At 39.7% G+C, this 14778-nt stretch overlaps 1 protein-coding gene across 1 annotated transcript in view; it reads left to right on the top strand.

Annotated features, from left to right (window-relative positions):
• The window catches only part of PTPRN2 (protein tyrosine phosphatase receptor type N2), a 659439-nt gene that overhangs the window by 631050 nt on the left and 13611 nt on the right, over nt 1-14778 (top strand). Inside the window, exon 21 of the mRNA XM_063324424.1 lies at nt 1826-1890. Within this exon, the coding sequence (XP_063180494.1) occupies nt 1826-1890 (65 nt within the window). The remainder of the gene's footprint in view (nt 1-1825; nt 1891-14778) is intronic.

The following is a 14778-nucleotide window of genomic DNA, read 5'->3' as shown; positions in this document are numbered from 1 at the left end:
TTTCCAATATAAGTAGCACTTCAATTTCATAAATCTCCTTCAAAATGGTAGTGGTTCCTTGCATTCCCTCCCAATTTGGTCTTCTTTATTTTATTAACACTCAATTATGTTTGGGTTTTTTTTTGCTTGCTTTTAGTGATCATGATAAGAAGCGGGCAATGTCAGGGAGTGGAAACCCTGAGATTGAGTAATCCTTTAAACACAGATTATCTTTAGACCTGACAGTCTGATAGATGCACATGAAAGCTATTGGGCAGGTCAATGGAAAACTTTACTATAATAAGGTTAAGGTTAGGGTTTGCCATTGGAGGTTCTGAGTTATAAGGAGACTATTGCACTTATTTATCAAAGATATTTATGTAGATAAGGGAGATAGAAGACCAGCCCTCCTAAGAGGCATTCTGGCATTGCAATTTGGGTGGGGGTGAGGAGGGAGGGGACGTGTTCTCTCACGTGTGGCTCAGCAGAATCACCTTCCACTGGATGCGAGGAGGCCCTCTGCAAAGGTGGATGCTCTGGAGCAGGCTTGTTTGCATTGCCTTCAGGAGGCCTGAGAAAAGAAACATTTGATGCACAATGAAGAGCCTTCAGGTTTCTTGCTCTTTGCTTACTGTGATGGATGGAAATGTCTACCATCAACTCAGTAGTTTTTGTTTTTATTGGGCCTGACCGCTGCCTTGTCTCTCACTCTCGTTATTCAGCTTAACTAATAAGATTGTGTCTTTGTTCCCTTCATAGACATAGAAAAAAAAATTATTACTCTTACCTACTTTTCTCTAAGCAGTGATCTACCAACCGAAAGAAAAAAACCTCTGTCTACAGAGACTTAACAAAAATTAAGTTTCATAGCCTGCCTCTAAACAGAACGTAATAACGCTCTTCATGCTGTTCTATTATTTTTCCTTTCATTGATTCTTGTACACAAATTGAGCTATCAATAAAAATAATGGCTTAATTAATAAAACTACATACCAGTCTAATTGGTCACACATGCACCTTTGTAAAAATTTTGGGGAGGGAAAGAAAAAAGGCTTTTACTTAAGGTCTTAATTATGTTTGCTAACAGCAGCTCTAAAAGAGCATCACGCTGGCAATTACACATTGCTCTCTGAAAGGGACACAAGCTGCATTCAGATTAGGGAGCTTTCCCGCTCCCAAGGCTTGGGCTCACATCTCTGAGGAAGGGCTGATGATGCACAAAAGTTAAAGCTGTTTCTTAGGAATTACATGTTAATATTTTTTTCTGGTCGTTGCAACTAGGGAAGATTTAAAGGGAAAGGTAAAAAGAAAAATCAAACCACTCGTGATGTATAGTGAAGAGAGATTGCAGTCCCTCAGTAATCAAATATTTTGGTTCTCGGACAGGTCTCTCTATGCATTCCCTCTGACCGCTGTTTAAACGCAATCTGCAACATTTGGGGAGCGGTCTGGGTGATGTTGTGGTTTAGCTTATTTTGTGGTTCTTGATCTCATACAAGTGACTATAAGCTCATTATATGTACTTTTGGAGCAGAAATGGTATCCTGTTTTAGGGTTACTGACGTTTCCACTGTTGTTTAAAATGTTTTTATTGCCTAAACACAACTTGGTTTAAAAAAATCAAAACAAAGCCCTGTTACCCATGCAGGCTAGTAGTTAGTCTTCCATGAACAGCTTGTGTTAATTCAGTGCAAGCTTTCTCTCCCCCTCTCAGTACCCTACTTTAGCCCCTTGTTCTGTCCTCTCCCCTCCTGTGTAACTATAACATTAAGGGCAGGTACCTTCATGTTGAGTCTAGATGCACATTGATAGGCTTTATTTTTTCTTTTTCCCTTTCTGTTGGCAGCGATGGTGCAGGAAGAAGTGGAACCTACATTCTAATTGACATGGTTCTCAATAAAATGGCCAAAGGTGAGAATCGAAAGGCTTGTTACTTCCTCGGTACTGAAAGATGTGCTTGTGTTGCCATGACAACGTGGGGAGCAATATTCACAGAAAATTTGAGAATAAATTAGAGGCAAATTGTACTCTTTCCTGAACGTTCTTAAGTTTTATTTTCTTAGTGATTTCAAACAACAAACCTGAACGCAAATGCTTTGTGAATGAGCAGGTGTCTTCATGCTGATGAGAAGTATTTGAATTTTTAAATTTAACTTTTAAAATAGTTATTACAGTTTTTAGAAGAAGATGCCTTGTAGATGTACAATCCTTATTCAATGGTTACCTGGGTTAGGTCCTGGGCTGCTTCATGACTGTTGCCCAGTCCACTGTCAACTACCCAGCCACGATGGTCAAACACAATTACTTTTCTTTTTGTAGCTGCCTTTTGCCACCAAAGCACCTGGAAGAGCTGATACCAGACAGGGCCTCATGTGGTCCACAAATTTATCTCTTAGGAGGAAAAATACTGGAGTGAACAGGACAGAGGACTGAAAATAAATCAGCTAATGCTCTGTTCCCAGCTCTGCCACTGTCTGTTCAATATTGAACAATTTATTTAACTGTTCTGTTCCTTAGTTTCCTTCTCTGTGAGATGTAATTTTAAGAAGTGGGAAATCATCTGTCAACATAAATATATACTGTTGTTTGTTTATTTGTTTAAAATGAAGTCTATAGATTCTCTAGAGATTGGAACCCCGGGATCATTCCTTAACTTTTTGTTGATCGGTAAATGGTTCACGGTGCAAAGTACTTGAGATGCCCTGAAATAATCTCAGTATGTTAGAACTAAACCAAATTTTTAATAGTTATACTGTCTTCAAAAGGAAGGAGGGCAAAAGTAGGCATGTTAACCTGACCGTATGTTAAAAAGACGTAATAGTCAACTTTATTTATATATTGTACCCCCTCCCCATGCCTTTGGCCATCTTTGTGTCACAGTTTCATAGAACTGCATTTTAAGAGGAAGATAAATCAAACTAAAGCAAAAATAGTTATTTGCCTTTCTTAAGCTGAGTTCTTCAGCCATCTTGACCTGGCATTATGCACATGTGTTTGCATTTAAAGAAAAAGGATTAATTATAAAAGCATATATTAATTTAAGTAGAGATACAATATTTAGTTCTTTGAGTTCTAACCACCTTACAGTTTTTTTTAAATCTTCTAACATAGATGTATTTTTATATGTATTTAAGAAATACACGCCGTATTTTGCAGTCATCTGTTGCATTCTGTGTGTCCCAGTCCTGTGGGACATAGTGGTGTCCTGTCCCTTTAGAAAGAAGAGTTTAGCATTTTTTCTCTCCATATTATGCTAACATGTCTCATCAAACATGGACTTAATTTTCTGCCCATGAGCATCATGTGGAACTTGCTGCTGGTGTTAAAAGAAGCTGTGCGTTTGCCTTCTCCTTAGTAGCGTACTGAAAATAAATTTTTCAATGGGAGGGATGAGATTAGTTTTTCAGGCTCATTGGAAAGTAGGTTTTTACTCTGTGAAAGAATATGGAGATATTTCCAATTTTTGTTACATGCCATGTGACAACCTAGTCTTTAAAAATAGAAGCAATGGTACGTTGTAAAATTAATGTAGACCTTTGTTCGGTATTTGTTCGGCTCATTTCAGTCATCGGCAATGAGAAGCTGTAATGAAAACTAGATTTAAAGTATATGCAATTTACTCTCATAAAGAAGTAAATGAGAAGTATTTTCTAGCTTGGGGCTTTCAGCCACTTAAGGGAGGGTTGACTTTGTTGTAAAAGCACTGAAGAATGCCATTTATTGACTCCATTGTACCATGTAATGTCAAATTCCATTTTAAGTGTGGGCTTAGCGCTTCACAATGCCAGACAAGTCATGTGAAACTGGCCAGAGAAAGGCGTCACAGGGCTTTTTGGAGATCGGTCACCCCCATTTTGTTCTTGACCTGCTCCCCTCTGCCCGTGGGGGTGTGCGACGCGAAATCCCCTGACCTGGTGCTTTGGCTGGGGTTTAAAATGAAAGATCAAAGGGCAGAGCGGGCATCTCAGCCCTGCTGAGGTGGGCCTTTCCCAGGCTGTCACACTGTGCGGCCGCCAAAGGTTTTGTTCGGGCGGGAGCCGAGGCCCAGCCTGTGCGGCCGGGGCCCTCTTTGTCTGGCCTGAGAAGCTGGAGGCCCAGGTTGAGGATCCAATGTTCATCAAATGATCAAAGGCCTGAAGGCCCTGGACATGAAATCTTTCTTTCCATTTCCTTTTCTTAGAGAATGAATTGCACGAGTGGCAAAGAATGCCCTTTCCAAAGCTTTTATGTGGAGTGCGAGGGCTAACTTCAGAGTCCTTCAGCGCTAAACATAAAAATGTAAGTGCACTTTCAATCTGGGCCCAGCTGCAAGGCCAGCATCTAGTAACATTTCTTTCAAAAAGGCTTTTAAGGATTAAGGCCTTCAGTCTTTCAAAAAAAAAAAAAAAACAAAAAAAAAACGGACTTTTAAGAATAAACTTAGAATAATTTGAGTTTCTTGTTCCACTGTCTGGTTTATTAGAAAGTAGACAATAATGCATTTTTAAATCAAAGTAAATAGAGGAGTACTTAGTTTCGGCAGTGGGAAAGTAGAAAGCAATCAATAAATGCCTTGGCTCTTTAGTGGGGTTTTTAATAGGGTAGGTTGAGAAAAGGAGCTCCTTTTTCATGTAATGATTTACTTCCCTGCATTCTCTTAGACAGTTAACTGTAAATGCCTTTGTCATTTACAATTTCTTCTCCTACTGCTCATTGAATTAGTGCTAATACTTAGTCTATTAAACGCGTTATAAATTCATATCTTCGACTATCTCGCCTGCTGCCGTCCCTCATATTATTTTAGATGCTGAAAACCACCAGCGAGGGACCTGTGCCTAAAGCCTAAAGCAGGGGAAGGGGAACCAAGCTGGGGAGGATTTTGTGCTTGACCTCCGCCACGTCGGTCTGACGGCCCCGACCCCTTCAAGAGAGCAGGCATGAAACTTAAAAGAAAGGCAAAGCGCCCTGTCTTAGTGCAACTGACGGGGGGTAGAAGTTGTTACCGAGGATGGAAATGGCCCCGTGGCGTACCTGGGGGGTTGGGCGGGTGGGAGGGCAAGCGAGAGCTCGCAGGGGGCTCGCAGGAGCCCTTGCCTAGCAAACGCCATCCCGGCCCCCAGCTGCCTTGAGAGCTGGGCAGGATCTCCTCTTGGATCAGGTTTTTAATGAATTTCACTGTCCTCTGTGCAGTAAATGTAATGACTGCATCTGTGCATTCACTCCGAACAGCCACATTAAATAATCTTATTAGATACTGGAACAGTCAGAGAACAACGGTGTCTATTCAGTGCTATCATTCCTGTGTCATGTCAGCGGAAAGTTTTAAATGCAAGTGTACCCTTTTGTTTAGTTGTTCCAGTAACTTAGTGCTGCCATTTATCATGTAGTTTATTACTATAATTATTTTTCTTGCTATATTCATATGCAGAGCAGTTACAAGATCTTGATCCTGTACCCATCAAAGTAATAACAACCAAACAGTGTTGAGTCTGACCTTACAGTAGCACATTTAAATACTATTTAATGTGTTTTAACTATGACAACTATTTCATGATGATACTATTTTTCCATGGGGGTTACAATTTCACGACAGTTAGCAAGTCACCTTTTATTTCCCTGACAGGCAGCTTAGGACAAGCTTTAGTTTTGAGTGAGAAGTTGAGAAATGATTTATTTCAACTCCATGTGTGCTTCCGTGATTTAAATAAATACGAAAAATGATAATGGATTGTTTTTGTAGATAACAAAGCTTGCTGGATTTTTGACAGACTGTTTTTCTGAGGCCTGATTTCTACTGAGAATTTCAACGTTCTTGATGTATTTACAAGTATTATCCTTTGTTACTAGGGAAGATAAACTGATTAGGTTTAGTCTGCTTGATATTCCTTCCTCACCCCAAACTCATGGTAACTCTGAGCTGATCAGGCTTTTTTCTTTTTGTGTGATATAGAGAAAAGCTGAGAATTTTCTCATTTCTTGTCTTTCCTGCAGGCTTATTGTAGTGACTAAAAGTTTGATATATTGCAAGACATTTTTATTGAGTGTTTCTGGCACGAAAAAGAAAAAAAAATGAAATTATGTGTCTTCCCACTTTCATTTTTCTGAAGCGAGAGGCTTGGATAGTGTAGATAATAGTTTGATTTTTAGATATTAATCCAGCCAGCAGCTGCTTAGGGTTTGCTGACCATCCATGTTCTTGTGTTTGAACTAGCTGGAACGAGATGAGTCAAAGGGAAGGCAAATATGAATTTTAAAATCCTTTTAAAGTATTGATTTCCGAATTCTAAAGCCCAGCAAAAAGATTCGATTTAGCAAAGCCGAACCAACGGTTTATTCTCTCGCATTCAAAAGCTTGGATTATAATTGATGAGCACACACGCTCTGGCCTGGGCTGGCTGCGGAGGTTATCTCCCCGAGTCCTTTCCTTGCCCCCACTACCCTATTGTCTGAGGGTCTTGTGAGTCAGCTCCTGAGCAGATGCAGTGTATACCGTGACATTTTAAGGCAAAACAAAAGATTCCTTAATTCGCCTTCTGACTCATCGTGATCAAATGATTTTGGCTAATCTGAACCCTTGCTGAGGTTTTGCTTATCTGCTGTGTGGATTTAACAACCATAATGAAGTTGTGGGGTTAGCTCCTCTCTGAAGGGATTTTATGAAAGAAAATGCTTGCCCATATTCATGTTAAAATGGATTCAATCTGCTTATTTTTGAGTCCTTATGCAAAGTCTAAGAAAATTCTATTGTTCGGTTGTGCTGATACAAGTCTAGAGGAGACGATTTCTGACATGCTCTTGGTGAACACGAGAATATTTCTTCAGCCCAGGACCCAGCTTCTCCCATGAAAATAAAACTTAACATACTATGCGTCATACACTGCTTGAGAGAATATACAGTGTAAAAGAGAGATTACTTTTTTTTTAAGGTGGTATTTAATGGTAAAAGGGCAAGAAGTGGGATTAGAAATAGGTGGTATTCTGGAGAAAAATTTACAGCAGAAAAATTCAGGACAAATGTGATTGTTTTCATATTCTAAGTTTGAATCAATCAAATTGCTGGTCTTTGAGATTTGGGTGAGATAGATTACTAGTAATCTCTAGGAAAAAGGGAAAAGATGCAGGCCAGTAAAGCCAAAAAATTAGATTTTGCTTTGTGCGCCATTGTGCTATCCACAAGACTGCCTCAGTTCTCAGCAGCAACAACGCTAACCATGTAAAACTGAAATGCTGCTATTTCAATTTCTGAAGGAAGTTCTTAGGGTCCATGTAAACATATCATATGTTATAAGGCTGTTTCTTCAAACGAGCTGCATTTATGTATTGTAACTTTTATGTAATGAGTTACCCTGGAAACACAATTAGGCAAATAGTGCTCATTCTTGCAGCCTTTCCCAGCAGATAATTAATCACAATGAGAGCTGGGCCCCCAGCTACACGCAAAAGTGTATAGGGAATGTATAGGGCAGTTTTTTATGGTCCAGCCTGTGATGCTCAGGGAACTCTCGCTGTTTAGAACAGGCTGTTCAAAACAGTGTTTATTTCCTCTGCAGAACGCCTTTTGAGGTATAAAGCTTTAAAGCTTTTGAGACATTATTGACGCTATAGAGTCATCGATTAATAGTTCATAAAATGAAGATTAAGAAGTAGCACGTTCTGCAAGCTTCTATTGTGAAATGAATTAGTGACCGAAGGGGAGGGTGTTGCTGGTTGGTGTTTCCTAGTGTATTATGTTGTTTGGACTGCGTTTATAGATGGTTTCCTTTATGGCATATAGAAATTCCAAACAAAAAGCAAACAAGTTATCGATGTAATTTCTTTGGCTTTTTCCTCTTTTATATAGTTTCGTGGTCAGGGATTACTCTAAAAGAGCCGTACTTCTTGAGTTATTTGCTGTTCTGGAGATTTTATTGGAAAAGGGACTAGGAAAGTGTGGTAGAAAGCAATTCTAATTATTCAGGGTTTGGGGCAAATGAATTGTGAAGAAAGACTGATCAGACATGGGCTATTCCTTGGGAAAGGGAGCACGAAGGGGGGTCCCCATAGAGCGTTAGAAGACCCTGAAAGGAATGTATTGATGTCAGTAAGCAGCTTGAGATAGTGACTAATTTGAAAACAAGAGGTCATTGACTGAAACTAAGGAGGAGACAAGCAGATAAGGAATTTGGGCAGCATTTTTTCACACAATGGGTAGGTTAGAATATGGAAAAGTGAAAAAGCTGGTCATAGAAGTACTGTGCTATCAGTTTGAGAAGCAGCTGGGCAAATGTTTGGAAAAGGACGTTTATATAGAGAGTGAAGAACTACTTTTTTTGTGGCTAATCTCATGCAGTCCATAGAAGGATTTGAAGTGTTTAATTGACCAGATGGTAGTTTTCTGGCTGTAAAGAGGACAATGTATATTACCTAACTAAAGTGTAATTATTCCACAACTTCTATAGCTGGACCAGTTTAGTCACTTTAAAGGATAAACTTCGTTAAAGAATGAATCCATAATAGTTGCATCTTTTATTCCGGTCACTCCATGTACTGTCTTGTGAAAGCATTGCCACCTACGTGCAACGTAAAATGAAAGTAATGTAAAATGCAGTTCTAACAGTTTAATAGATTCATGTGGGTGAGCTGTGTCCCAGCTCTGTCCCAATTCTGTGTCCCCTGTAAAGAAAATTCACATTTTCCAGAGGGAACTCCAAGATTTTTTAGGGCCAACTGAGACACGTTTTCAGAAATGTCATTTTTGCAATCAGCATCTGAACTTTGTTCATGTTTGATTCAGCACATGGAGACGAACTGCCTTTCAGGTAATTCGCTGGTGGTTTCTAGAAGAGGTGCTAAAAGAAGCAAATTGTGCAGAAGTCTATGGGAGCCGATACTGCGGAACACCTATGAGTAGGCAGTAGCAGCACATCCACAATTCTTGCTATGCATACGCTTTGTACCTTCATTTATGTGTGTGTGCGTGCATGTGTAAGTTGAAGTTAGATGTGTGCACTGGTATAGTCTAGAGTCACCATAGGTGATTATGGGATATCTTACCCCATATAGAATACAATTCATTAACTTGTATTTCTTGCATGTAGTAATCTAGGCATATTCCGCTTTTAACTTCTCAGGAGGCTGGGGGAAATCTAGATGTAAAAGAGAAATAATCCCTATATGATATAGAGTGGGATGCGACATATTCTTATGCACAGTGGAAAGGAGGAAGGACTGGGCCTCAAATTAGCATCCATTTGCATTCAGTTACAGTGAGTGGTTTCTGCATGTTTTTTCTGCATTGACAAAGGATATTAGCTTAAAAACTGACATGTCAGTAGTGAGATTCTGTCTCTGCAAGACTGTCAGAATCAGTGTAAGCTTAGAAGCAGCATTTTCCTGTAGCAGTTTTTAAAATATTAGGCTGTTCCCAGGTGTTCCATCTTCAGTATCACCTTCCTTTGGATAGCGTACTGACAAAGCCGTATCACATACATTTATATATTTATGACATGCAGTTTTCAAGTTTTTATATAAAATGTGTAAACAGTAACACATTATGTAATTTATAGTGTGTGCGTATATGACTGTCACAATAATTTTCATTACTTCGCTTTTATTACTTTAAGTACTCCCCTCTCCATGCATATGCTTGTTTTTCCCACTGGGTTTTTTGTTGTTGTTGTGCTTTTTGGCTTGGTTTTGTTTTTTAATAAACGTAGTGAAATTTTTATTTGGGTCATTTTTAGGTGTATAGAAGCACTTAGGTATTTTGTGTGAAATTACAGACAGTTCACAGACTCAGGTATACGTTGGGTCCATCCCTAACTACATACACGCATGCACACAGATTTTGTTCATCTCAGAGGGAGAATAAGCTTTTAATGAAAATGCCAGCCTGAATACATTTATCTTTTTTGTTATCTTTAAAACTGTGTCCCTCGCTGGGTTTTTGCTGACGCTTTTCTCTTTCCATGAAAAGCATCAAATGATCCTCCCGGCCAATAGCAGAACTCCAGCAGCTACTGCAGCAGACATCTGGATAACTACAAATGAAAATTGCTTGTATTTTTGTAGTTTCTAGCCGTTGTTCAGCTCCTTTTTTTAACTTTAATATTTACAAGTGTTTTTATTTAATGGGCACTCAGACAATGCAAGTTGAAAGTAGAAAATACTCTTGTTTCTTTGCAGCAGAGCACTATACAAACAACACTTACGCTTAGAACATGTTTTTGATGGCCTTCCCTACACTATACTGCAAGTGTTTTATCTTTTCATTGTGGTTCCATGTTGCTTTTTCTTTTGTCATGTCCATTAAAATTGCCAAACTGGGGAGGTGAGGAAAGAGGGGAAGGCAACAGACACAAAACACAGATCTCAAACTCTGTTAGATTTGACAGATTCTGGCATTTGTGAGCCCAAAACTGCAGAGCAGAAGCTCAGCTCTTTCCAGCTCAGGTTCATTCCAGATAACTTTAGCCATATAAAGCATCCAGCGTTAAGCGTCTCACCTAACCTAGTTGTCTGGGTCTACCCAGTCATCAATGGAGAATGATACACACCTCTGGAGGATAATTCCCAAGCAAATGAATTACCCATCAGAGCTTCCCCTCTCTCTCTTAGCTGTTGGGAGAGGAGATGACTAACTCCGATTCAAACTTCAGGGATGGCTGGAGTAGATGAGATGAGGCTGGGCCTTTGAGACTAAGCTGGTTAGTAAATATTACCGGTATGCCATTAAAACTAATGGTCAGTGAAGAAGTGGTGTTACACTCCCCCTAGTTATGACCCTTTCTTCTTTAATCAGATTGAGTTTGCCCCTCATATGGTGTGATTAAATGTTTCCCTGCAACATTAAGTACTCAATGGGGCAAACGCTTGCTGGAGCAGCTACGCGAGCCGTCCTTTAGAAGTTGGCAGCGGGAAGCTGGAGGCATCTAGAGCTTTGGGGGCACTGCAAATCTATAGCATATCTGTGCTACATCCAGCTAGCTTGGGCATTGAGACCAGCCGAGCTGTGACAGTGTAATAGTCCGTGGGTACTGATAAACCCTCCTGACTCCCCAGAGAGCCCCCTTCTGTTTCTAGACACTATCACAGCCAGCAGTACAGAAGGGCCCTTTCTGTGTATTAGGCTCCTGGCAGACCTGGCTCTAGTTACTGCCTGTCCTTCTTTAGGAGGTTTCTGTCCTTGGGTGTCCACAATTCACTGTCTGCCTCCTTCCTGAGGCAAAGCTGAGCGCAGAAAACAGCCAGAAAACACTACTAAACCCAAGAAAGCCTATGTCGGAGCCCTCGCATGGGGAGGGAAGAAAGGCAGCATAAAGCCGCCGTGCACGAGTTTGCTTTGACCATGAAGCATCACTTTTAGGCATGAGTCACGCAGTCATCACCCAAACATGCAAAACACTTGTATTCTTCCTAAACACAGACACGCTGTGATGAGACAGCTGATTGTCCTTGCTGACACTGGATTTTCCCCCTTATTTTCTTTCTCACGTGTATTTTTGCTATTTCATACTCTTACAAGTGATTCTTCCACGGCGCTCCCAAGTGCCTGCGAATACTGTGCCGCGCGTGACTCTGAGGCTAAAAGGCTGCCGATCAGCAGCATCTTGCAAATATTAATTGGGTCTTTTTCAGCTTCTAGCAACCGCAGCAGAAAGAACTGTATTAGGGACTCTTCCTTCGAGATTTTAACAAGCCAGTTTTTAATCTGACCTAACAAGTCCCTTTGCCCTTCAAGGCGTAATTCAAAATCTATACAATATAATAAATATAAAAAGATGCATTAAGCAGGTAATATCTGACTAGAATGAAACGGAATACTTACTGCTGCAAAAAGAAAGGCACTTGACAGGTCATTTCTGTATTCCCCTCAGTACTCCGTTTTTTATTCCCACACAGATCATCATCATCTCCTTAAGGAGATATAGTAACAGTGCTAATAGTCCCACATTTACAACCTCTCAGCATGACTCCTACATCATATATTCAGCTTTGTGATCACTTTGTGATGAAGGGGAAATGAAAGAGGGCTGAGAAAGGTGCAAAGGATATTGGAAAAAAAAACAGAGTATCTATCTAGGTCCTCACCTCTCCAGTGTCCAAGTACCTTGTAATCATTAATGGATTTGCCTTCATAACAACTTATTAGGTAGGAAAAAGATGGTTCATTTTATAAATGATGGCGTGAAACATAGGGTGATTTTAATGATTTAACCAAAGTGGTGCAGGAAGTCAGAATCTCAGTCTGGAAGAGAATTCAAATATATCTAAACATAGCAACCTAATGACCAAGGCATGCTTTAGGACTCACAGTAACAAATTTACAGCCGTTCTGCAGGGTTATAATGGTATCTTTTTGAGGGTATATGCCAGTAGATCTGAAAGTTGTTCCCAGCTAGAAAAATCCTTTTTAATTTAATATTTATGAGTGATATGTATTTGTGAAACATCACAAAGAAAACTCTTGAGTTTGGGTTATTTAAAAAGAAACCCCCCCCAAATAACTGCTTTGATGAAGTATTTAAGGATCATTTTATTTTTATAAATACACCGAAAATTCAGAGCATCTAGAATCTAAAATATTCCTTTTAATACAGTCCTTTAATATAAAATTCTATCAGTCTCACAGAATCTACACCGCACTTTTCGTTAGTAATGAATAAAATAGAACTTTTGACTTTCAGTGCAAGTACGTTCAGGCCTATTACATAAAAATAAAATCTCAAAGCTTGCCTTAATTAAGCCATAATTTCCATACATTTAAGTAACAAATGCTGATTGTTCTTAGAACTGAAAAAAAAAATAAACCCAGCACATTTTCGGTTGCACAAGCTCTGTAGTGTACTAAACCTGAAAACCCCTTTTTAATGATATACCTTAATTTTTTTTCTTTCCAGCTGATATATTAAAAGATGTTACCCCTCTCGGCAAACTTTGTCTGTCATACTCCTGTACCATCACAGTGACAGCAACGCTGCTGCAATGTGGAAGGGATTATCCTCCACAGAGTGTTTCTCATGTGTCTTGTGCTTATCAGAATGGGTCCCCTGCCCTGTTTAGGGGGAGGAGAGGAGAGGGAAGATTTCATTATTATAGTCATAAAAGTAACATTATGTAATTCACGATTTTAAATATTGCGAGCTGCTGCTGGTCACCTCATGGAGCCTATTGCAGGAGAATTTGGCTAGCTCGTTATTTATTGCAGGAGGAAAAGAGAATTCAACTTTCACTCATGTTGTTATGACATGCTGGATACTCCACTTATGCAACTATCTAAGGGCAAACACTTTAACCCCTTGAGAGCTGCTAATCAGGAGCACCAGCTGTTAAGTGCCAGCATGCATCCTGCGTCCGCGCCTGCGGGGAGAGAAAGGGTTGCAAAGGATATGACCCTAAACTTCAGAAACCGCTTCTCTCCTCGGGGGCAAAATATAATTCAGCTTGCATCTTCTCTTGTTTTCTTTTAGCTTATCCAGTTAATGTTCCTGATGCGCGTTGTTGTGTACTCGCTGTGAGCGCTTCAAGCCTTTAGGAAGATGATAGTTAATTACTGAAGTTAAAAATCTGCCTTGCGCTGGTGTGGAAGTGCTTTCGGAGGTATTTACTCAGCTAGCTCAGTGAGCTGCTAAGGGCAGGGGGAAGGCTAGTAGTATCTGGCTCACAGTGAATTACTGCAAATGCATGTTCTGTTTAAAAAGAAAAAACACATTGCACATTGCACAGTCATTTTTCACAATACTGCTGGTACAACATTAGCTCAGTCTCACACTAAGCTGGATTCTTACGTTCATTTAAAACAAGCAATGAAATCCATTGTGAAAAAGGAACCTGTCACAAACAGAAACCAAATTTATTCCCTGCAGAGTAAAATACAGTCAAAAGGTGAAAAGGCAGTTCTTTATTCTTTAAACGCTTCCGCTTTTATCCCCCTCTTGATTTTCTGAAACCAGTAGACTGTTAAGCAGACAGATATGTATTGGTGTGGAGAAAAGATAGAAAATATTGCCTTTTTGACATATTTTATGTTCTCTTTTCTAATTGTCAGTGCTCTCCAGCCTAGTATTTTTAACCCTTCCTCTAGATTATTTGTTGTGTGACAACAAATTGACGTCTCCATCTATTACTGGACTTAGTTTAGCAGCCAGAGCAAAACAATTCCAATAACGTGATATCCTTGGAATAGGTGGATCAAGCTCTTCCAGCTTTTACTCTAAACCACGGCATCAAATTTAGATTGTATGTGGGCTTCCCAGATAAGCAATGTTTAAAATACCTTAGCAGCGCGTGCATATTTGGCAGCCATCTCAGTAAGACCATTATTTGACCCCGATGCCCTTAGATGCAATATCCCTCTCTCCCAATGTCATGTAACGTACGCTGTATTTTTTGTTACCTGAAATGGCTCAAACACATAAATAAAGTGTTATGGGGTACTAAAGAGTGTTATGCCATACTGTTGTACTCTCAGATAAAAGAGAAAGCCTCAGCGTGGCGAAGATGTTGAATTTGTGTCATATTTCAACAAAATCATTCCAAAGGGAGTTGAAAGCTCACACTGCAGTTAAGCACTGAGCTGCTCTCACCTGTGAAGGCAGGTTGGGTTCAGACCACACTTTGTGTCTTGAAAATCTCTTCCTTTGTCCGTCTGTCTCACCTTTCTGCAGAGTATTGTTGCACGCATCAGTGGAAGTGAGCTGAATTTACATAATGTAACAGCAATCTAGTGTAAGCTTGAATAGAAAAAAAGCCCTCATCACAAAATGAGATTTAATAGTGGACTAGCAATATATATTTATATATATATTTATATATATTAGGCACAATAAGAGACTAGATGCA

The sequence above is a fragment of the Chroicocephalus ridibundus genome, chromosome 2 (genome assembly GCF_963924245.1).
Source record: "Chroicocephalus ridibundus chromosome 2, bChrRid1.1, whole genome shotgun sequence".
Taxonomy (NCBI): Eukaryota; Metazoa; Chordata; class Aves; order Charadriiformes; family Laridae; genus Chroicocephalus; species Chroicocephalus ridibundus.
Note: the sequence above shows the minus strand (reverse complement) of the source record. Positions and strands in the feature narration are given on the sequence as shown.